At 39.0% G+C, this 25,056-nt stretch overlaps 1 protein-coding gene across 8 annotated transcripts in view; it reads right to left on the bottom strand.

Annotated features, from left to right (window-relative positions):
- Positions 1-25,056, bottom strand: part of LOC115210264 (adenylyl cyclase-associated protein 1) — a 132,008-nt gene that overhangs the window by 39,642 nt on the left and 67,310 nt on the right. For 6 of the 8 annotated variants that reach the window (XM_029778751.2, XM_036502311.1, XM_029778749.2 and 3 more), the window contains 3 exons: positions 3,171-3,274; positions 1,984-2,061; positions 943-996 (listed from right to left, as the gene is read on the bottom strand). In XM_029778751.2, coding sequence (XP_029634611.1) covers positions 943-996; positions 1,984-2,061; positions 3,171-3,274 — 236 coding nt within the window. Of the gene's footprint in view, positions 1-942; positions 997-1,983; positions 2,062-3,170; positions 3,275-17,312; positions 17,710-20,068; positions 20,206-25,056 lie in introns of those variants that run through there. The other 2 variants (XM_036502314.1, XM_036502313.1) reach the window with 2 other exon arrangements.

A 25,056-nucleotide genomic window follows, 5' to 3' on the forward strand; every position in this document is an offset into this window, starting at 1 on the left:
AAAGTATTACATTTAACAGAGTAATCTGAACACTAAAGGGTTAATGTCCACTTTTTCTTGCTTGCATGGGTCAGACAGAATTTTGGGGGATGGATTTTCTATGGCTTGATGCCTTACCTATTGCTAACAAACACCCATTACCAAGCAAGGCAATATTTTCTCATAGCTAGACATTTTTCATGGAACACTTGAAATGATAGAACACCTATATGATTTGTTTACAACCATAGAATGATGTCAAGACAAGGACACACAAACACACACATGCATACATATATGACAGGCTTCTTTCAGTTTCCATCTATCAAATCCACTCACACAGGCTTTGGTTGGCCTGGAACTATAGTAGAAAACACTTGCTGTACAGTGGGACTGAACTCAAAACTACACGGTCACGAAGCAAACTTCTTAACAACGCATCTGTGCCTACACCATGCCGGTGTGTGTGTGTCTATCGATATAACAGATGACAGAAGTTTCATGGTAATGAGTGAAGAAGAGGATGGTGGTACTATGGTGGATTACTAGGTGGAGTTATTCGATGGGGAAGGTAGCATCCATGATTCTTCACAAGTTCTCCAAGACTAGGGGGTGGAGAAGGGATGAAGGTATCCTGAAACTGAAATCCTGAACCAAAAGTTTGCAACAGGGTGGACTTTGCTAAAGGAATCCAAGGCACCAAGTGATTAGGTTAAATCTTTACTTGAGTGAAGTATAATGTCAATCACTTGGTTAACTTTATGGTGATTCATAACCACACCTCAAGCTATCTATGACCATGCCTGTGTCTTTAGTCATACCTAAAGTCTAAAAAAAAAAGAACCAATTTTCACCCCAGCATATTCTCACTAACACAAAATGAATGGCATATGCCATGAAAGGCAGCGAACATAATAAAACCTGTCTCAGTAAAATCCAGATGAACACATGAAGACATCTTACCTGAATGGCTTGCAGTTTAGAGCTTGTCGGATTCAAAAGGTGGTTCATTTGATCCTGAGAAAAAACAAACAAAAAGCAATATTTAAACAGTCATGGAATAAATTCAGAAATGCTATTTTCACAGTTTTTAGCTGAATTTTTAGCAAAATAGTTTCAAATAATAAAGCAGAGCCCTAACTCACTGGCAAGTATGAATTGAGAGCATCGATAGTGCTTTCACTGTTTTAGGTGTCTACAAAGTTAGGAACAAACATAATCTTGGTCATCCTGTTGTTCTTGACTCAGCATGACACCAGGGATGTGATAACTGGAGCAAGAGAGAGGCAGAGCAGGAACGATTCAAGGCTCAGTTAAAGAAAAATCATTCTAGAGTGGTGGAGTGGAAGCTGAGCAGTATTCAATGCTGCTCTTTGTGTTCCGAGCTCAAGGCTCATACTTATTTTTCAGTAAACTGGAGCAATGCAAAATGAAATACCTTGCTCAAAGAATTTAACCAACGATGTAATGATCACAAGTCCAACATCCTAACCACTAGGCTGCATGTCTTTGCAGTACCAAATACATTGACAATGCATATTAACTTCATCTTGTTTTAGGATAATTATTATCAGCCAGGGTAAACATCAAAGGAAACCTATGAACTACCCAGCTAGCTGGCTTTCTTCAGTAAGGGGCTGATCGTTTTCTAAATGAGACACTGTAATTTGCTGCAGGGGACCACAAGGCAACAGTTCGGAGAATTTTGTAACTGAACACCTCTTTTCATAAAATGGTGTTCTCTAAACAAGGGTCTTTTAGTAACTATTGATGGCACAACAGCCTGGTTTGGAAGCATCTACAGTTGTAGACAAGTTAGACATAAAGACAAGAAGTAATTAGCAATCTTTTATTTCAGTAAACTGATTGTTTTATTTTTGATTTGTGTTGTTGTACTTGTTCCTTCTTTAAATATACAGAAATATTTCAATGAAAATTTATTATTTGTAAAATAATGGCCAGTGTATAGGTGACCTATACAGAAATAAAGAAACAACTTCTTACATTTGCTGGCTTTTTGCTGCGAGATACTTGAACAAGGAAACTTCGCTGAGCATTGAAAGCCTCCTGCACCATGGCGGCCTGGAAGAAGACAAAAAATTATATCAACACACAGGATACTTCATGCAGTGAATTTCCATTAATAAATAAATCAACAACTATATTAGATTCAAGCCCTCTTGCACCTTACCATACATACATACATACATACATCATCATTTTATGTCCATTGTACAATGGTTTGAGTGGGGTGGCATGCTGTGCCAGGATCCAGCCTGATTTGGAATGGTTTTCTATGGCTGGATGCCCTCCCTAATGCCAACCACTCCAAGAGTGTAATGGGTGCTTTTATGTGCCACTGGCATGGGTGCCATTTGCATGACACTGGTATCTGCCACAACTGCAATTTTGCTCGGCTTGATGGGCCTTCTTTTCAAACACAACAATGCCAAAGGTCTTGGTCATTGCTTTTGTGAGGCCCAACACTTGAATGGAGCTCAGCCATTTTGCCTCCATGAAGCCCAAAACTCGAAAGGAACTCGGTCACTTTGCCTCTGTCAGGCCTAATGGAAAAGATACAATGAAGATACATTTCAACAATGTGTCAAAGACAGCAGTTTCGTAGATAGAAGAGGAACCAAACGTTAACAACTTATTCTGAATTAAATCAAGGCTTGGTCAATTTGGACTCCTACCGTTTCTCTGGATACATTCAGTTATGAAGTAATGCCCAACCTTTCAAACTCATCATCTGCACATTTTTCACACTTTTCCAACTGAAGTGATATCATGGCCATATTCTTCATCGTATAACACTACCATATTGTAGTTTCCCTATTTCTTAATCTGTGCATGAGGGATCAATACCATCAAGAGGAAGTCAACAAGAGAATTATATAGTTAAAAAGAAAAAAGATTATTACCCTGCGTGCGTAAATGAAAGCAGGGCATTGTAGTCAATCGTCTTTGTTGTGTTTGAGAATCCAACTAGGAAGTTGGATTAAAGATGGTTGCTTCTGCTAGGAATCTATGGTGGAGGTGGCTATGGACTCTACCCCCAACAACCCTCTCAAGAACGGGGGGGGGGGCAGAGAAAAATAGACGAATGGATAAAATAAGGTAGTGCCCCAGTATGGCCTCGCTCAATCCAATGACTGAGTGAATGTTGATTCTTGTTTGCCAATACTTACTTGGATCTTCACATTGCCATTAATCTTGGAAGAGAGGGCAATAAATGTTGCCACAGGTCCCTTGATAATGTCATCGTAAGCCACTACAAACGGTGAAAGTACTTCTGCAATAAAAAAGGAAAAACAAAAATTATTATTAATATAGAAAGGGCTGAAGGAGGACAGCTTCGACTTGAAATGGAAAGGGAAGATAGAGAGGAAAATAGTGCCTTCTAACAAACTTGTTGAGAGATGGGTGACAGTAGCAAGAATGGTCCAGATAAATGGGCCTGCTCTGAGTATGTGTGTCTATAGATTGAGAGAGGGTGATGAGGGAGAGGGTACTTGCCTTAGTGGTCAGAGTAAATGGGATTTGTGCAGCTTTCACAGGCAGCCCTTAGAGGTCTCCCACTTTTTGAGGAATTTTCTGGTTTGAATTTTTGTTTCTTTGTTTTTGTTATTTTACTGTTAATAGGGCTTCGTAGAGCCACATGCCATATCCTATTGTATCATCTTGTACAATCCTTGATCTGTTTTTAAGCCCTTATTAAAGAAATTATTATTATTATTACTGAAAGAATCAGAAGTGTGGTGGAGAAAATACTCTGTGGTATTTTCTTCAGTTGCTTTCTTTTACATTTAGAGTTCTAATTCTGTCAAGGTTGATCTTACTTGTCACCCTCTCAGAATCAATAAAATCAAGTACCAGCTATGAATTGGGGAGGGGGGGCGTCAATGTAACTGGCTACTATTCGCCCCGTGCCAAAAAGAAATACTGTGACCCTGGACCAATGCTAACAATCATCATTATTTTCTATGAATCTGACAAAGAAATCACAAGTGTAACAATGTAATGGACAAATTAAATAAAAGAGGATCAATGAGACGTGTGAAAGTGCTTTCATTGCAATTTCTGACTTTGTCAATGACATGCCTTCCTCCTCCTCTTCTCCGGGTCTGCAACGAAAGGACTTGGTCAAACTTAACAGATTGATTGATTAATCTAAGGGTTAATCAGAAGAGAAGAGTATCGATTGAAACTTTTGGAAAAACCATTGTAAGAGGTAAAACAATACAAGAAGAGAAACATTTAGAAGTGGAACCACTTGAAACTCTATTACAGACACTGTTGAAGTCCAGACCCAGAAGATGCAACTCTACTTATTATGATCATCCTGACACTCCATATTTCATGGCTGGGTATACTTAAGACTATGAACAACATTTAGCTATAGAAACATCTGAGGAAAGGGGGTTGTGTATGTCTCATGGGACCATGGGCCTGAAACCAATCCCAGACAAGGATTTCATGGAAGCCCAGCCATTGGCCATGGATGCAGGTTGTCCTTCTTCACAGCATCCCTGTTGTTTAAGAAGAAAGCAGAGACCAGTACTGATGCCGTTGCTATAGGAATGCAAAGAGCAACGTCACAGCAGGATATTAAGTTGGAACACCACGAGGCAGACAAACTGATGGGTTCAAGACTCGAAATTTCATTTTCTGGGGGAAAAACAGCTTCTCCAACAAAAATAATCCCAGTTACAGCAGTGGACTTCAGCCATGCTGGAGCACTGCCTTGAAGGGTTTACGAGGATCGATAAGTCTGATACTTATTCTATCAGTTACTCTTGCCAAACCACTAAGTTATAGGGGATACAAACAAACCAAAACTAGTTGTCAGGCAGGGGTAGGGGAGACACAACAAAGACACACATAGGCTAGGATTCCACACAGTTTCTGTCAACCTTATTAACTCACAAAGCATTGATTGATAGCAGAAGATACTTGCCCAAGGTGTTGTGCAGTGGGACTGAACCCAAAACTGGATGGTTACAAAGCAAGCAGAGTCGCGCCCACATTTATATAAACAGAGAGAAAAAGAAAAGGACCAAATCATAAAAGCAACATATTTTGAGGGTACTTCAGGATCATCAGCATCATTATCATCTGGAATTTCAGGACCGTTTCCTTTTAAAGACTTTCAGTGGGATGCTAAGCTTTAGAAAAATATATGTAACTCAACTCTCTCATCTACTGCCACCATTCATAAGGGGTCACAATCTTATCGTCTCAAATTGGTTTCTACAATGTTGTAAGAAAATCACAGATGGGACTGGAACTTTCTCAGTAGGTTCAAAATAATTAGACACAAAAGTACACCCCATCATATGACACTATGCCAGCATGACACACTGACACACATCAAAGACAAGGATCCAACAATCACCCAAAGGATGCTATGGACTACATTCATTTCCATTATCACCAATTCTTCTGACATCAGCCAAAACTGCAATTAATAATGATGATGATTTATTTTCCACAAGGGCAAAGGATGAAGGGGCCAAGACAAAGACAGATATAAGGTGTTGGGGGGGGGGGGTGTACATGAAATGAAATGACACAAAAAGAAATATATAGAGAATAGTATACACAGTATACAATCAAACAAAGAGAAGCATAAAAAACAGTAAGAGAAAAAAAAGTGGGGATGATAGTGATGATGTCCTGGCACAGGAGGACCTCTAGGAATAATCGAGGAGCCCTACCATCTAAGATCTCCCTAAACACAGAGGACAAGTGCTCTCTCCAACTCACAGGTCTATACTTAGAGCAGTGTCATCCACTCTTCCCATTTTCACAACTTTCAATAAATTCACAAGGACAGCACCTCCCTCTCCACCCTTGCCTTTTCAAGTGAAAACTTGAAAAGGTTAGTGAGGACCCTATCAAAGAGGAAAGACTCTGTCCTCATGCTTTTCAGCCTCATCCAGCAGATAATCTCTTGCCATTGCCATTAAGCAAAGGAAAACTACCTTATCTGCCTGATTAAAGCAATACTCACTATGGACTCAGCAGACAGATGGATCTGTGCCCACATACAACAGCAGTTGTTCAGCATAACTCCCACGGGTCATCAATGCACGGACACTGAAAGAGTGCATGTACACATCTCAGACAATCCTGTCTGACAGCACATCCATGCCTGTTGAGTTTATCTTGAACTGGTAATGCCTCTCAGAGGCACTGCCAAGCCAAGGACATCTGGAAATTATCCATGGTAGTCCCTGTCCAAAAAAGTCCTCCACAACAAACTAACCAGTTTGTTTTCATCAACAGCCACAGTCTCCCTGAGAAAATCATCACACTTCTCCTCCACTAATCCTCCACATCTTGCTAAAGTGGAACATGCACCAATGACATTCTAGGTGCCAGGTGCCCAATCTCAGTCTTTTCTTCACCCAGGACTGCAGCTCTGTCAAGGAGACAAGCTGCAGAAAGACAAGCCTCACGAATGGTACTTAGACATGCCCACTGTTCAAAAATTGTTACAGTGAGTGCAACCGGAGTGCATGCCTCTGCATAAGAAGCTGCCACTGAGAGGGTACTGGCAGCAGACTGACCATTGGAATGTGTCCCTTCCACAAGAAATTAAATAAGATACACTCCATCTTGGTCAAGCAGTACCTGGAGCAGGACACAATGGCCAGGCAATAAATGATGATGGCTGACCTTTCAGAAACAGCTTCTTCTCAGCCTGTTTCTGGTAAGACTAGCCACCTTGCTTGTCACCTCATCCCAGTTCTTATCCACCTGGAGGTTGGGACCAAACCAGACCCCAAGCAGTTTAACTGGTTTGTCAGTTCAATGTCCCCTGATGCAGTCCAACAGCATCGACCTTCCTCTCCAGGTGCCCAACTGCAAGCCGGCTGACTTGTTGGAGTTGCAACCAACTTGTATTCCTTTAGAACGGTGCTGACCGTCTCCACTCCTGGGTATCCAACAACAACAATAATACGTCTCAAGGTGGTTAAAATCCCAAGTGATTGCAGGGGCTGAAGGAATGATCAAAACTGAAAATTAACCAAGAATGATTCCTGGCTTACCATCCCAGCAAGAAGTGCAAAAGATTGTTTTCACAAGTATGTCACACATATTGAAAAGAGCATTGTTGCTGTGAAAATGATAAATGTCAATGTAAATAATTGTTTGTTTGTTTTTCTACTGAACACCATTTGATTTGTAAATGAATTTATTTGGTGAGTTACTTTTAATGGCCAATCAATGTATACAGTGAGCTTTATTGCCCTAGGTGTCGGGAAGACATGGCCAGAAATGGAAACGAAATTGAAAGATGACGAAAAACTAATAATAATAATAATAATAATAATAATAGCACTGACAACCAAATTTGAGAAATATGTCAGAGAAAAGTACAAACAACCAAGTTCAAGAAATATATCAGAGAATTCGGAATTGACATGAGAGCAGTGCAAGCCTAAAAAACTGCTCTGCTGGGGACAGCTAGGATTTTGAGATTACTACTTGGATGTTGAATGTCTGCCACATTAATTAACAACCAATTATCAAAGCTTATAATGTGCAGAAGGAGACCCTGTGAGACCTCTGACAGCAGGCTGCTGTCTGTTCTCACAAAATTGGCCAGAGCAAACAAGACCAAACGCTCTGAGAAGTAAAACAAAAACAACAACAAATAATAATAATAATAATAATAATAATAATAATTGTGTCAAAAGGATGATTAATTACTAGCTAGAATCATAGTCAAGCAGTAATTAACAGCAATTCTTGTTAGTCGTATCAGTGAAATAAGATTAGATAAACAAATGTAAAATATAGCCAGCAGTGGTCCAGCTTGGAGTAAATCTTACACTTGCACACTGTATTAATTCCATGCTAATCTCACTATTTCCATAATCCTTTCAATATATGCACACACACACACACACACACACACACATTACACAAGGCATTTTAAGTTGTGACAGTGCAACTTGAAGTGAGAAGTTTGTTCTTTCAAGTTCTTTCCTGAAGGCAAAAAAAAAAGAAAAAAACAACTACAAAATATCACACATAAGAAGGAGTTAACATCATCAGTTTGTAAGAGTATTAAAAATTTAAACCGTAAATATCCTCACCACGCTCGTCATTGCATTTACATCTACTTTTCAATGTTTTAATGGCTCTGATGGAATTTGTTATGACAGATTTCCTACAGCTGGATGCCCTTCCTGTCACCAAACCATAACTTTTTCAAGCAAGGGGATATTTTCTCATAACCAGACATGGTTTTCATGGAAGACGGGGAAAAAATGAATACTCAACACAAAACAAGGGTAGACGCACACACATGCGACAGACTTCTTTCAGTTTTTATCTCCCAAATCTACTCACAGACGCATTGATTAGCCCAGAGCTGTAGAAGATACTTGCCCAAGGTGCCTAGCAGTAGGACTGAACTGGAGACCACATGGCTGGGAAGCAAGATTCTTAACTACCCACCTAGATAATAAGAGTGTGGTGATTAATGTATAAAGAATTAATGAACTAAACTAGAAAAATATCATATTAAACAATGACTAATATTTTCCATTCAGGGTGACGACATCAAACAGATTTTTGACATCTTGTCATCTTCATAGCTTCACAGAATAATTACTAATGAGGAAATCTGGATAAACAATATCATTTCTACTTGTGTGAATGTGAGAAGTTTAATACAAACCATCAGGGTGAAAATGAGTGTAAAAACAAAAACAAGAGCTACGTGTATTACAGATTTATTTAAGGTTGAAAAGTTGAGGATTACATTATATTCAATACTACTACATTTTGTAATGTACTGAATGGCATGCCAAACAATAGATTTGACATTTCCTCTACATGTCATCAAAGGTGATTAAAGAGGTTGGAAAACCACAACCAGCAACAACTACCCAGGCAGATCCATGGGTCAGAGGGTTGTTACCTGAGTGGTGCAGCCACATCATCCACCAGGAATAGTAGGGAATTGCTGACAAATGATGGATTCCCAATACCTGACCTGATCTACATTGTAAAATATTCTAGACAATAGGCTGATTGATTTGTATATGTATGAAATATTGTAAAGAAATTGCTTATAAGGTCACCTATTATATTGGATTCTCTTGTCACATCCATGAAAGAGGGATCAACAAGACACAAGTGCATAGTGCTCTTAGTTCAGTGTTTGATCATGTCTCGTGGGAATTCAAACTTATCCAGGATTTGCAAATTCAGTGGCTGACATTGCAATTGTAATCTCTGTCATCTGGGCTTGGCTCTATTTGGGGGTCCTTTGCTTTTTTAGGGTGTAGATCTTGGCTGTCTCAAAGTCAGAGATGGCTTTAGTGTTTCTGATTCCTGTGTCTTCAGATTTATCTTGTAAGTCTTTATAGAGTGTCCTTATAATGGAACAGTGAGTGGCCTTGGTGCCTGGTACCAAAGATTACACACTGAGTTCAAGTCCCATGGAGGCCAACTTTGCCTTACATTCTTTTGGGGTCAATAAAATATCGTAGCAGTGAAGTACTGGAGTTGATCAGATAAAACAAAGGACCTGTGAAGTAACGGAGCCAAAGAAATCAACTAACTGACACCCCTAAAAATTGTAGGCCTTATGTCAAAATTAGAATCAGCCAAGAAAGAAGCCTCAGCAAGGGATCCACTGGGCAGTGAGTTAAAATGATACACTACTACAGATTAAGAGAAGAGAATATTGAATATATTTTGTCTGATTCTTTTACTTATTTCAGTCACTGGACTGTGGCCATGCTGGGGCACAACATTCACTGGTTTTAGTCAAACAAATTAACCTTAGTACTTCTAAAGCCCGGTACTTATTCTATTGGTCCAAATTGCTAAGTTACATGAACGTAAACTAACAAAAACTTGTTGTGAAGCAGTGAGTAGGTGAGAACACACACACACACACAAGTGGGCTTCTTTCAGTTTCTGTCTAAGTTAATACACTCAAAAGTTGGCCTGAGATATCTGTAGAAGACATTTGCCCAGTGGGACAGACCCAAAAACCACAGGGTTGCAAAGTGAGCTTCTAAATCACAACAGCCATGATGTGCCCTATCATATATGGAATGATCAGCAAAAGGGTTTCAGTTTTTGATCAGAAAAGAACTCTGCCCAGATCAGGGCTGACTTGGGACCCTAGAACTAAACTTATCACTTCAGGTTACAGCAGCAGCACCTTGTGAAGCAATTTTCCATCTGGAGTTGGGAAATAAAGGAATGATAGGGGAACAAAGGCAAAAAATAGCAGCACTGCACCCACCACCACCACCTCTGCTGCTACACAGAAGAATCTTTTTACCATTATCTTCTCTGGTTCCTCAGTTAAGAATGCTCCTCCCCAACCACAACTGAGATTTCTTCTCCACCTTCAAGAGTCTTCTGGTAATTCAGTTTCAATGACGCATGCCATTACATCTACCAGTCCCTGTTTTTTCACAGCAATACCTGTGATTGGTGCAGAAAACAACACAAGATTGGAGAGAGGGGGGGTGAGAGAGAGAGAGAGCATGTATATGTTTACATTTCATATGTCCCATAAGTATGTCAGGTTTGCTAACGTTTAACTGCTGTCTTAGGGAACACATTTAATACACCATTATTTATATTTATATATATATATATATACACATACACACACACACATACACAAATAACATGGAGGGAGTGATTTGAGAAGATTCACCACTCCAAATTTTCAGCAAGTTTCTAATCTTAGTTTTGACAAGTAAAATAAGGGAGGAGACGTGTAAAGGTGGAAAAAAAAAAAAACACCCATCCTTTTTTTTCCTTAATTGTTTTTTGCTAGGAGATACTTTTGCATTGTAACTATACCTGAAAACAGATGTGAGAAATATTGTTAATAGAAGTAAATGAATAAAAATAAAAGGTAATAAGAAAAATAACAAGAAAGGCTGGAATGGTGTGAGGATTCGAAATAACTTATGTAACTTTAGTATTTAACAAGGTCAGTTTGACATCTGGGTTTATACATCTGGCAGTACCTTAGTAACAGGATCAGGTTCCAGAGTGAAGAGAACAGAAAGCTGATTGGCTGTAATAGCAAATGACATAATTAGGAAAACTCAGGATTTAAACCAGCAATTCTTCACCGCAGCTCCCAGGGTCTCACGCAGCCCTCAATGGCCTTCCCTCTATAAATAGAAACTTTTCTTTAATCCAGGGGTGTTTTACTGTTTTTGGTGCAGCCCCCTAAAAAAACCAGGTTTGAGATCTGGCCCTAATATTAAAAGGGCTGAGAACATTGCTTTAGACAATGACCAATATCTATGTGTGAGGATAGAAATGTGTATTTATGAAGGTGTACACACTTTTTGTGTTCCCTTAGACTAAGTATGAAGTAAAACTTTTCTTGCTCCTTGAAAGAAGACTTGCCCCACCCCCACCAAAACTTATAAAACATTTAAATTTAAATTTATATATATTGTTTACCTTTTCTCTTTAACTTGTTTCAGTCATTGGATTGTATCCATGTCAGGGCACTGCCTTGAAGGTTTTAGTCACACAAATCAACAACAATAATTTATTTTAAAGGGTAGTATTTGTGCTGCCAATTTCTTTTGCTCAACCACTAAGTTACGAGGATGTAAACAAACCAACAATGGTTGTCAAGTAGTAGTGGGTGAGGGTCAAACACACATACTTGTGCGTGTGTGCATGATAGGCTTCCACACAGTATCCATCTACCAAATTCCCTTACAGGTATTGGTCAGCCCATGACTACAGAAGATACTTGCCCAAGGTGCTCTACAGTGGAACTGAGTGATCGAATAAATACCAAGCTTAAAAAATGTACTGTGGCCATACTATGGCAGCGTAGCATGGCCACAGTCCATTGACTGAAACAAAGGCATATGATAAAAGACTGGACCCACAAATAAATGAAGGTACGTCAAGGAGTCCATTTTTATGTTTGTGTAAACATTCTAGTGTTGATGGCTGTCATGAAGCCCATTTGGTCCACTTCTTCATTTGGGGTTCTAACTAAAGAGTCAGGTGAAGCAAGTAACCTCGATTCGAATGAATCCTACAAGTAATTGTGTAGCCTTGTCTTGATGATATGTAATGTTATTTGTTTCCAATCTCTCATGGAAAACATGCTTGAGCATGAGGAAATATTGTCTTGCATGGAAACAGTGGGGGTTGGTGACAGGAAGGGCATTCCAGCAGTAGATCTGCCTCAACAAATTCCATCTCACCCATGCAAACATGAAAAAGCAGACATCAAATGACAATGCTATATATGATGTGTGTGTGTGTGTGTGTGTACAAGTACGCACTCACACAGCAGGAAAAGTTTATATTAATGGTGTTAAGACTAAGAAAAAATATATATATATAAATAATAGAAAGACTAAATCAAAGAACATTATCAGGTATAATATATCATTCACATATTCCATAGCTACTAATATTCTTCAGAAAATCTTTGCTGCACTATATAAATATTTCCCACCTTCAAACAAGTATGGAAAATTATTTCATCACCATAAGGTAAAATTTTCATATTCAACCACCAGAAATTTGGCTGAAATTGTAGCAGCACATAGCGAAAGTAGAATTAGGCAATATCGCAACACAACATCTGTAAACACAAGAAGAACCAATAGTGTGAATTGTGGAATTAAATCAATGATAATTTTACTTTAGGTAAAAGTAATTCCGACTGTGATAATATGTGTGTGTTTGTGTGTATATACACACAGACACACACATGTAAAATTCTACCATATATGCACAAGATGTCAGAGATGAGTGTTTCCAAGATGACCAATTTGCAGATTGCTAACCTGATGAAATACTGATATTTACATGAAATATATCAATCGGTTAAATCTTCAATTGTGTGCTGATATCTTATTCTATTGACGTAAATACATAAAATAGTGGCCCAGTGATTAGGTACACTGTAGTATCCTTAGTTTAGAAACAAAGTTTCCTGGTTCAAACCTAGTCTATAACTATATTCATATCCTAAAATAAGACAATGCGATAATACATAATCATTTACCAGTTGACTTTCATAACCAAATAAAAACAGGAGCTTCATTCATTCAGTTTAAGACCCAGTAAGAACAATTGTGATTTCAAGATGCCATTCACCAATTAGGGAACAATTTTCTTCTCATCTTACTATTATGATGATTGGAGATTAAAAGATGTAGATATAAATATAGTGTGTGTGTGTGTGTGTGTGTGTGCGCACGTGCGTGTGTGCATGTGTACTCTTGGGCATTTGGGAACTTATAACCTAATAAATGTAGTAATACAAATAGAAAATGTTGGATAAGATTCAAAACTATCTTGGGGAATTTGGCAAAAAGTAAAGCAATTAAAATTGCAGCATTTAAGACATCTTTTAACGACCGCAAGCTTATTACCTTTCGTCCAAAACAAACACAAAACAACAAAATAGCAGCAATATCAATATTTGTTCAGCAACAGGTTGTTGATTTCAAAGGATTGAAGTTACGATATGGGGGAGGACCAGCCGGAATCATACCCACTGATTAAATTCTATTGCAAACACCATCATCTTTATATCGTCCAATTTTCCATGTTTGCATGGGTCAGACAGAATTTATTGAGAAAGATTTTCTCTGGCCAGTTGCCCTGCCTTTTAAATCTCATCAGTTTGCAAAAAAGGTAATATTTCACCATGATCAGACATGTATTCTTGGAAGATTGGAAATGAACAGCCTTGCTTGTATGATGGTGACACTCATCTACAGCTATCATGTGGAGTGAAGGCAACACACACACGATAGGGTTCTTTTAGCTTTAATCTATCAAATCCACTCACACAGATTTGGTTGGCTTGGGGCTACAGAAGAAGACACTTGCCCAAGACACCAAGCAGTGAAAAAGATGATGCAGAAATAATATATAAACAGCCCTGACAGTCCAGAGGTTGTGATAATATGGTCAATTTGTTATACAGTGTAACCAACAGCATAACTGGGGAATAATCTCTTTCACAGAATATTGGAAATGAATGGCATTCATTTACCAAAATACCAAAATCTTGTGATGTTAAGACAAGTCACTCAGCCACACACACAACTGGCCATGGGGAAATATTATCTTGTTTGGTAACGGGTGAAGGTTGGCAACAAGAAGGGCATCCAGCCATAGAGAACTTTTCTCAATAATCTCTGACTCGTGCAAGTATGGAAAAATGGGCATTAAGATAATGATCATCATCATCATCATCATCATCATCATTTTGACTTTATGGTGGAGCATACTGTAATTGTTTAGGCATTTAAAACAATATCCCTAATTTAAAAATAGTAATAGGTTTCTAAGGGACTTTGACAATTGTACTAATAATCAGAAATGTAAAAAAGAAAGAAAAGGAGATTGGGTGAGATTCAGTTTGGTGCTGCAGTACAGGATGTTTTGTTAGAATTTTCTTTTTGTGGAAAGTTTAACCGATTTTTTTTGGTCCCCATTTTATTTATGAGACAAGCTATGTTACGATTGAAGGTTGGAGAACTAGTGGCCTCTTAAAGATAATGGGTATTTGTTTTAGGAAATTCAGGCTGTTATGTTGAGTAAAGTAACCAATTATATAATACATTGCTCGTATCACTGTTTGTGGTAGAATGTACATATTACATGTGTGTCTTTGACAAGGGGAGAGAGAGAGAAAGAAAGAGAGAGAGAGAAGAGAGTACTGGGAGGAAAGAAAGAAGAAGTATACTGGCATGAGAGAGAGAGAGAGAGAGAGAGAGAGAGAGAGAGAGAGAGAGAGTAAGGCAACTGAGTATAGGTTAGAAAGTATAAAAGCAGAAGTTATTTTGCTAAATAGTGTTGTGTGATTGAATCATGACTAAATTACCTCCGGGTTTTCTGAAGAGCTAAATAGCTGCAACTACAGCAGAGGCGAAGCTGGTTTTAGTTGGTATGAGTCATGCAGAATGGAGGATTAGTATTTCAGGAATGTCTAGTGAACAAAGGCTCCAGAGGTACAGGTTGTTGAAAGACAACAGGTATGGTGTCAGGAGAAAAAGGCTTCAGAATAGAAACGAAGAGATGAACACACACACACACACACATACAACTACTAGATACATGCCTGTGTATATATACATATATACACACACACACACGGTATCTTTTACTTGTTTCATGCATTATACTATGGCGATGCTGGGGCATCACCTTGAACATACTGAACATATATACACGCACACACATATATACATATGTATATACATACATATACGTCTATGTATATGCATACACATATATACATATGTATATACATACATATACGTCTATGTATATGCATACACATATATAAATAGATATCTATGTATACATATATACATACATACATACATACATATATGTATACACACATATATATATATATATACAAACATATGTATACAGATATATTTGCATACATATATGTATGCATACATATACATACATATATGTATTCATACACATATATATGTACATATAAGTATACATATATATATATATATACATACATATATATATGCATACATATATATATACATACACACATATAGATATATATACATACATATATACACATATAGATATATATACATACATATATACACATATAGATATATATACATACATATATATACACATATATATATATATATATATATATATACACATATACACACACACACACACACAAACATATACATGGTGGTTGTCTACCCCTTATGCAGAGTCTGACCACTTTAGATCTATCATGACGTCAGATGAGGCTTTTTAAACCCCACAAATGTTTTGAAAAGAGCCCAACATAAACTGCATATCTGCTTTGGACCACCAAGAACTGCATTTAGGTTCTGGTCTTTATGGCTCTTAAAATGTCTTAGATTTGCAGACCTTATGGCATACACGACATAGAGAGACATTCACAGATAGATAGGCAGAGTAGTCTGGTGTCTGGCACGGGATTAGCTTATCTCATGAGCAGGTAGAAGCTCTTTAACTTTGGTTGGTAATGTACCTAGGAGAAGGAAATCTCAAAAACATATATACATACATACATATATATATATATATATATATATATATATATATATATATATATATATACGGACATGTTTGGGTTCCATGGCATACATGGAGGCTACAGTTTTGGTTCTCGCAATGTGAAGCTAAGTAAAAGCATGGTTACCCTTATATACAATTTCATCCCCTGTAACCCTCTCTATCTGAGTATCCCTAATCTTGTGGGCTCATAGGTACTGGTGCCACATGAAAAGCACGCATGCCAGTGCTGCTGCGTGAAAGCACCCAGTACACACTGTACGAAGGGCATCCAGCTGTAGGGACCGAGAATGTAGTGGGTGCTTTTTATGTTATGTGTCACTGCCACAGGAGCCACTCAGGTGGCACTAGCATCAACCATGTTAGGATGGTGCTTTTTACGTGCCATTGGCATGGGGAGCAAGTCATATACACACACACAAAAATTATTGAAACCACAACATTACATTTTACCCAGTCTTTATCAAACCCACTCCGTTTGAGGATAAATTTGTTTAAATTATTTTTCTAGGCTTACTAATGTAAAGAATGAGGGTGGGGCAGGAGTTGTTGTTGATGAAAATGCCCTCTATTGTTTATTCCCTTCCCAACTAGAAACACTTGTGTCCACCGACCTTGTGGCAATGCATTGACATCACAACTTCCTTATATATCCTGGGATTCATGACAATTTAAAAAAAAAAAGAGAACCAAATGTGTGTGTGTGTATAAGCATACATGTACATAAAGAAGTTGATTTACAAACACCTCTATCTGTTTCTTTATTACCCACAAGGGGCTAAACATAGAGGGGGCAAACAAGGACAGACAAATGGATTAAGTTGATTACATCAACCCCAGTGCGTAACTGGTACTTAATTTATCGAGGATGAAAGGCAAAGTCGACCTTGGCGGAATTTGAACTCAGAACGTAACAGCAGACGAAATACCACTAAGCATTTCGCCCAGTGTGCTAATGGTTCTGCCAGCTCGCCGCCTTTTTTACAAACACCTCTATCATTAACACAAACATAGATATCCCTACATACTTGCACATACACACACACATTATTCTTCTCGACACTTCCATACATACATATGCAGTTAACCACACACACACACACACACACAGACAGAATTGGACAACACAATAAATTGTGAATCTTGCAAAGAAGGCAAAATTTACATGAAAGTAGAATTTATGGAGCAGATGATGAAGGCCATGATGTTAAGTTGGTGATGGGAGATAGTGTAACACCTACCTACTTCTGCATAATCGCTGTCCTCCTCCTCGTTTTCTGTTCCCGCATTTTGTTGCGAGATTTTATCAGTGGAGAGGTCATACTCGTGACTGACAGAAGTCCTGTTCTTGCTATTGTCATAGTAGGGGTCATCGTTGGAATGGTCCTTGATATTATCATAGTTGGGGTAATTGTTTACGTAGTGGGGGCTTTCCTGGTAGTTGTTGATAGTCTCATAGTAAATAGTCCCAGTGCTGTCGTTGCAATCTGATACACAAACAGCAGGACTTTTCCCTGTAATAACTCTACTGCCATCAGGACCACACTCACCACCACCACCACCACCGTCCTGTGTCACAGCCACCAACGGCTTTTTGTGACTGTGACTAACACAGGCACCCATGTATATGTGACATGAAAACAAACTCAAACTCTACCAAAAGTATCACCAAACTTCTCTGGCCCCTTACATCACAGTCCAGTACACTAAGCTCCTGATTAGTTGGTTTGTGTGATACTCAAGCAACACACACACACACAAACAAACTAGTGTTGTTGCAGCTATAGACTGATAATCCTACTGTTTTTTTCTAGACCAGCCCCACTCCAGCCCCACTTGTGTAGTAAATGAGTTTGGGAACATAATCATTACCTTTAGGGCAACTGCACCTTCAATCAACCTCTTCCATTACTCCAACCAGCATTATTTAAATTGCTAGGACCCCTCAACACCAACAACAACACTAACAAGGAGACACCCAGAAGTGGTGTGGGGGGTGGGGTATATTACCAAAAAGAAAGAAAGGAAAACACTTTCCCCACCACTGTCCCCATCTCCATTCAATCAACAACAGATCACTCACCATTCCCAACAACAGCAGACAGCAACCACCTACCATCATCATCATCAACACCATTATTACTTATTACCACCACCACCACACACAACATAATTCCTTTTCTCAACCTTCCCCACCCTCTCACCACTGCCACCATACAGACAACCTGTCAGTGTGTTATTGTCACCAAGAACACCAGTGCCACCTCCAGCCAAATGTGACAACCACTAAAGCTTTCCCCAAAAAGATACTAAATACCAGGAAAAGCAGAAGTTGGTGTGTAGAGATGTGTGAATGAATAATGTCTTCTCCCCCTTGTTTATGGCACAGCTGGGGGGGGGGAGTTATAAGGGGGGGGGGTAGCTAGAGATGGATGGGGGCAAGGTACTTTATTCCATGTCTTCTTGCCATTGAACCATCAAACTAGCAAAACTATTGTTTATTTGTGTGGTGATGGTCATGGTGTGTGTGTGTGGGGGGATGCCATAAGCCTGTCACTGCTGCCCAAGCAGGGTCAATGTGAAGATAAACACACACAGAGGTTTCAGTACAGTTTCTGTGTAGCAAACTTCACAGGTAAATCCAGAGTGGTCAATCCCAGGCTTTACTAGAAACTACTTATCCTATATGTGATGCAATGAAATTGAACCTGAAACCTTGTGGTTGGCAAGCAAACTTCTTAACCACACAGCCAAGCTTGTACCTTCTTCCCTATGACTGGCAGAGAAAGTGCACAAGTTACAAGTCACTACCAACTCTACTAGTGCTTCTACTACACCACCACCACTTACCATGACCATCACCATTATAAGCAACAAATGTATTTATTTGTGAAGATGCCATTTTTACTTCACTTGACAATTATAAATTACATTTCACACCTGAATTATTCCATTTCTGTCTGTCATTCTATTTCGTTGACTGTTATGGGAAGGAGGAGGTGCATGACTAGGAAGTAGAAAGAGACAGAAAGAGATGGAATAATTCAGGTGTGAAAGGTGATTTATAATTGTCAGGTGAAAAAAAATGCTAATACTCATCTTGCAGCAATCACACTATGTTGTGACAAGGAGACAGAACCTCCCCCCCCCACACACACACAGCAGGCTTCTTTGTGTTTCCATCTACCAAATCTACTCACAAGGTTTTGGTTGGCTCAAGGTGGCCATAGAAAACACTTGCCCAAGGTGCCACACAAGGGGTCTGAACCTGAAACCATACGTTCGGGAAGAGTCGTGATTGCATTCAATATTGAAACTGTTCAGCTGGATTTGAACTTGGATATCATAAATCAGAACCTTTGTGTCATGTCAAGCAAACCATTTTCTTCTTGGATTGTATGCTAACAACTGCTGAGCAACACACACACACACACACACACACACAGTGCAAGCATCTTGTCAGGATGGGGAGGTGCTTGCAGAATGTGATGGTGGTGGAGGGCATGAAAACCAAGCAATTACATTACAGGAGTCATACATTGTATTACATAAATTGCATCATATATACCAGCACATATTGTATTACATACATATATATTTCTTTACTACCCACAAGGGGCTAAACACAGAGGGGACAAACAAGGACAGACAAAGGGATTAAGTCGATTACATCAACCCCAGTGCGTAACTGGTACTTAATTTATCGACCCCGGAAGGACGAAAGGCAAAGTCGACCTCGGCGGAATTTGAACTCGGAACGTAACGACAGACGAAATACGGCTACGCATTTCGCCCGGCATGCCAACGTTTCTGCCAGCTCGCCGCCATATTGTATTACATACATATAGTGCAGCATGTACCTGCATACGCTGTATTACTTAAATATATTGTGTTACACAGACAGTGAATAAATTTGACTGAACCCCACCTCACCACTCTTTGAAACAGAATAAGACAGTAAGAGAGAGAAAAAAAAACAGAATAATTGATAACTCACCTGTGGCAGGTTGATAATATACTGGCGATTGGTAATACGGATAGGAATAATTGTATGGGGTATAGTAATAATTCATGTTAGGGTTGTTTAGATACATACTTATAGGTTGATGTATAAAAACAAAAACAAAAATACTATTCAGATTGTTGTGTAAGTGTATGCGTGTGTTGTGGAGCTTTATTTGGCACCAAACACTACTATATAGAAATAAATGTGATGGATACGAAGAGTGTAATTGGGCAGAAAATTTGCAACACAATTAAGTAAGGTGGATAATTAAAACTTGCTGGTCTGTAATTACATAACTGCTATTATAAAAATAAATTTCCTACTTTAAGAAACAAGATGAACTGAAATCTAAACTTCAGTGAGTCTGAATGATAGATCACAGACAAAACGGGTCAAATGACTTCAACAGAATAATTTATGAAATAAATAAAAGAAAGGAGGAAAGAAACAAAGAAAATTAAAACAGACAAAAAAAAAACCTGAATAAAAATGATTAAGCAAGATAATGTGAGGAGTGAAGGTGTATGGGTATTTTATAAGTCACAGGGAGACTGACATCAGTGTGATGGTGTCATTGTAACACAGCTATGATGATAAATTGATTAACTTGAATTAGAAGATACAAGAGGCACCACCCATCAGATTATGACAAATTGGCTGGCTGGCTGGCTGGTTTGTTGGTTGGCTGTCTGGTTGGTGTTCTGGTAATCCTACATCACAAGTTGTCCCCCACCCCACCACAACTACCCACCTCACACCTGTAACATTTAATCTAATCTCTATTAACATTTAATGCAAAACAGTTGTACTTCCATTTACTTTAGTTTCATCCTCTTCACTGTGGCCCTCACCCCCAACAACTGCTGGAAACTGATTTCACAGCAATCTGTGTTCTAAAAGTCTGATAAACTTTTTCTTAATCTTTTTGTTGTTGTTTTAACTCACATCACAGGGGGACATTGGGACGTAACTGGAAATTTCTTCAGCTTCAAGTTACCATATATTCAACTAAGTCACCTCAGGGTTCACAAAGATTAAAGCTACCAATCTGTTCATATTCAGAGATATGAAGGATAAACGTCAGAATGAATCAAAGAAAAAGACATGGGGCAAAAGAGAAGATTCTCCATGGACACTGTTAAGTCTACAAGTCTGGATTTGATTCCAGATCTGCAAACAAGCAAAGCACAAGCCTTTATACATGGTAGCTTAACATATAGCAACCAAATCTTCCCTGCTCAAATCATACACTAATCGTAAATTACAAAAAACATATAATTATATAATAATATACAGAAAATTCAATATTTCCAATCGTAACCACTATAAAAATATTAACATTTTTTTTTGTTTTTGCTTTTAACATTTTTTTTGGTCCTTATTATATAGTCACATTATGTTGTGATTCCATTCCCATGTGATTTTATTCCCAGGTATGGCTTTGTAGTAAGTAATTTGCTTACCAATAACATGGTTCTAGGTTCAGTGAATAAAGGGTCCAATTTAGGTCGTATATCAGTGTGTGTATATAAAAAATTTTTTTCGTAATGTGGCAGTGGATGCTCAGATAGTGTTACCACTAGAATAAGAATAGCCTGGGCAAAGTTTAGAAAGCTTCTACCCCTACTGGTGACAAAAGGTCTCTTGCTCACAGTGAAAGGTAGATTGTATGATGCATGTGTGCAAACTGCCATGCTTCATGGCAGTGAAACATGGGCCGTGACTGTGGAGGACATGCGTAGGCTCAAAAGAAATGAAGCTAGCATGATCCGCTGGATGTGTAATGTCAGTGTCCATGCACAACAGAGTGTAAGCGTCCTGAGAGAAATGTTGGACATAAGAAGCATCGGGTGTGGCATGCAGGAGAGATGTTTGCGTTGGTATGGTCATGCACTATGGATGGATGAGGAGAGATGTGTGAAGAAGTGCCACTCCCAAACAGTTGAAGGAATCCAGGGTAGAAGTAGACCCAGGAAGACATGGGATGAGGTGGTCAAACATGACCTTCGAACATTGGGCCTCACGGAGGCAATGACGAAAGACTGAGACCTTTGGAGATATGCTGTGACTGTGAAGACCTGACAAATTAAATGAGTTCATGGCTCGCAGGACGGCCTGCTGTGCTTACCTTGGATCGTAGGGCAACCCGCTGTGCTTGAGGAGACCTATTGAGTCAAGTACATCAACATCAAAATAAAAATTAAATGGAAATTGTAGTTGTGATATCTGTACCAGTGGCACGTAAAAAGCACCAACCAATTGTGGCCGCTGCCAGTCTCCCCTGGCACCTGTGCCGGTGGCACGTAAAAAGCACCCACTACATTCACGGAGTGGTTGGCATTAGGAAGGGCATCCAGCTGTAGAAACACTGCCAGATCAGACTGGAGCCTGGTGCAGCCTCCTGGCTTCCCAGACACCGGTCGAACCGTCCAACCCATGCTAGCATGGAAAACGGACGTTAAATGATGATGATGATATATAGATAGATAGATGAGGTAATACATATATGTATATATGTGTGAGTGCTTTTGTCCCCCATTACTTAACTGGTTTTAGTTTGTTTACTTTCCTGTAACTTAACGGTTTGGCAAAAGAGACCAACAAAATAAGCACCAGGTAAAACACTGAGGGCCATTTGTTTCATAAAAATGCTTCAATGAGAGAGATTCAAGCAAAAGTGGAGAAAATACATAAAACTTTGGTGAAATGGAATTTCAAATGACCTAAAATAAATAAATCTGAGACATTCCACCCCTAACTCCATCCCCGACACCCTTAATTTCATGCTTGCTGCCACAGCACTAATTTTACAACAGATAAAATAACACAGGCTGCACTCAAGACACTCCATAGACACCAACAATTACAGGTGCAATGTCTATGCTACACCACCACCACCACCATGAACATCAACAGTAATTTCATACTAACTAAATGTACATCACTTTCCAGTTGTGGGATGGAATGAGTTAAGAGTATGTGTGTGTGTGTGTGTGCATATATATATATATATATATATATATATATATATAATTGATATAAGATAAAATTTTTTCGGGAAAAAAATTTTATCAATGGCCAGCATATAAAAAAAATGCCTTTAAAGGTAAAATTTAAACATAGTTTACAAGATAAGGGCAGAAGAAAAATTCTAATGCCAGATACGCCGAAACAAAAAATTGTTGATAATCATTAAATTTATATATATATATATATATATATATATATATATATATATATATATATATATATACATATATATATGATAGATCAGTAGCCACTACACACATTTTTTTCTCTCCTTGTTTCTTTCTGTGTTCCTTTCTGTGGAAGAGCGTAGGCTCGAAAAATAAAAGAGTTGTTCAATTCCTGAGCATTATACTAATACATCTGTTTGTTTTCTACACCACCTGTCTTCATCTTTTGTTTTTTTCGTGAATTCTCCCCTATATATATATATATATATATATATATATATATATATATATATATCATGCTAGCATGGAAAGCGGACGTTAAACGATGATGATGATGATGATGATACACACACACACACAGGGTGCAATGAGTAAACTGTTGCCATTTTATATTTCAAGTTTCATATATGCGCATTGTTTGAATCGTAGGGTCAGTTGGGCACTGTCTGTGAGAAAAACAGCACCATGACATAATTCACTGTGCCAGAAATTTGGAAACGACATGCTGTACTCCAATAACATGGTTTACAAACTCTATGCTTAAAATGACCAATTTTAAATACTATTGGAACTTACACACAATATACAGGAAACTCCTATGTATACCATTCTGCTTAAATAATAGAACTGCAGATACAATATCCCTGCATATATCACGTCTGTTTTCATTCCTCCACTTCACTCTCTATTTCATATCTTCTCGCACCGTCTCTGATGAAGGGATATATAAAATATCCCGGAAGCAACTAAACCTTCTCTTTGTAAATGTTCTGAAATCTTTCACAGCCTTGGATTTTTATCTCATTCTGTTAATTTTGATATCATCATCATCATTGTTTAACGTCCACTTTTCATGCTAGCATGGGTTGGACAGTTCTACTGGGGTCTGGGAAGCCCGAAGGCTGCACCAGGCCAGTCAGATCTGGCAGTGTTTCTACAGCTGGATGCCCTTCCTAACGCCAACCACTCCATGAGTGTAGTGGGTGCTTTTTACATGCCACCTGCACAGGTGCCAGGCGAGGCTGGCAACGACCACGATTGGATGGTGTTTGTTACATGCCACCGGCATGGAGACCAGTCGATGCGGTGCTGGTTACGGTCACGTTTGGATGGTTCTCTTACATGCCACCGGCACTGGTATCACAACTACAAATTCCATTGATATTGATCGATTTTAATTTTGATTTTCACTTGCCTCAACAGGTCTTCACAAGTAGAGTTATGTGTCCCAAGAAGGAAGGTATGCACAGGTGGACTGACTACGTCCCAGGTAGAGACCACGGGTTATGGCCTCACTTGTCCTGCCGGGTCTTCTCACGCACAGCATACTTCCAAAGGTCTCGGTCACTGGTCATTTCCTCGGTGAGACCTAAAGAGCGATGGTCGTGCTTCACCACCTCGTCCCAGGTTTTCCTGGGTCTGCCTCTTCCACAGGTTCCCTCAACCGCTAGGGTGTGGCACTTTTTCCCACAACTATCTTCATCCATTCTTACCACCTGTCCATACCAGCGTACACGTCTCTCTTGCACACCACATCTGATGCTTCTTAGGTCCAACTTTTCTCTCAAGGCACTTACACTCTGTCGGGTATGAACACTGACATTACACATCCATCGGAGCATACTGGCTTCATTTCTTGCAAGCTTACGCATATCCTCAGCAGTCACGGCCCATGTTTCACTGCCATGTAGCATGGCTGTTCGTATACATGTGTCATACAGTCTGCCTTTTACTCTGAGTGAGAGGCCTTTTGTCACCAGCAAAGGTAAGAGCTCTCTGAGC

Source organism: Octopus sinensis, linkage group LG4, assembly GCF_006345805.1.
Source record: "Octopus sinensis linkage group LG4, ASM634580v1, whole genome shotgun sequence".
NCBI classification, from domain to species: Eukaryota; Metazoa; Mollusca; class Cephalopoda; order Octopoda; family Octopodidae; genus Octopus; species Octopus sinensis.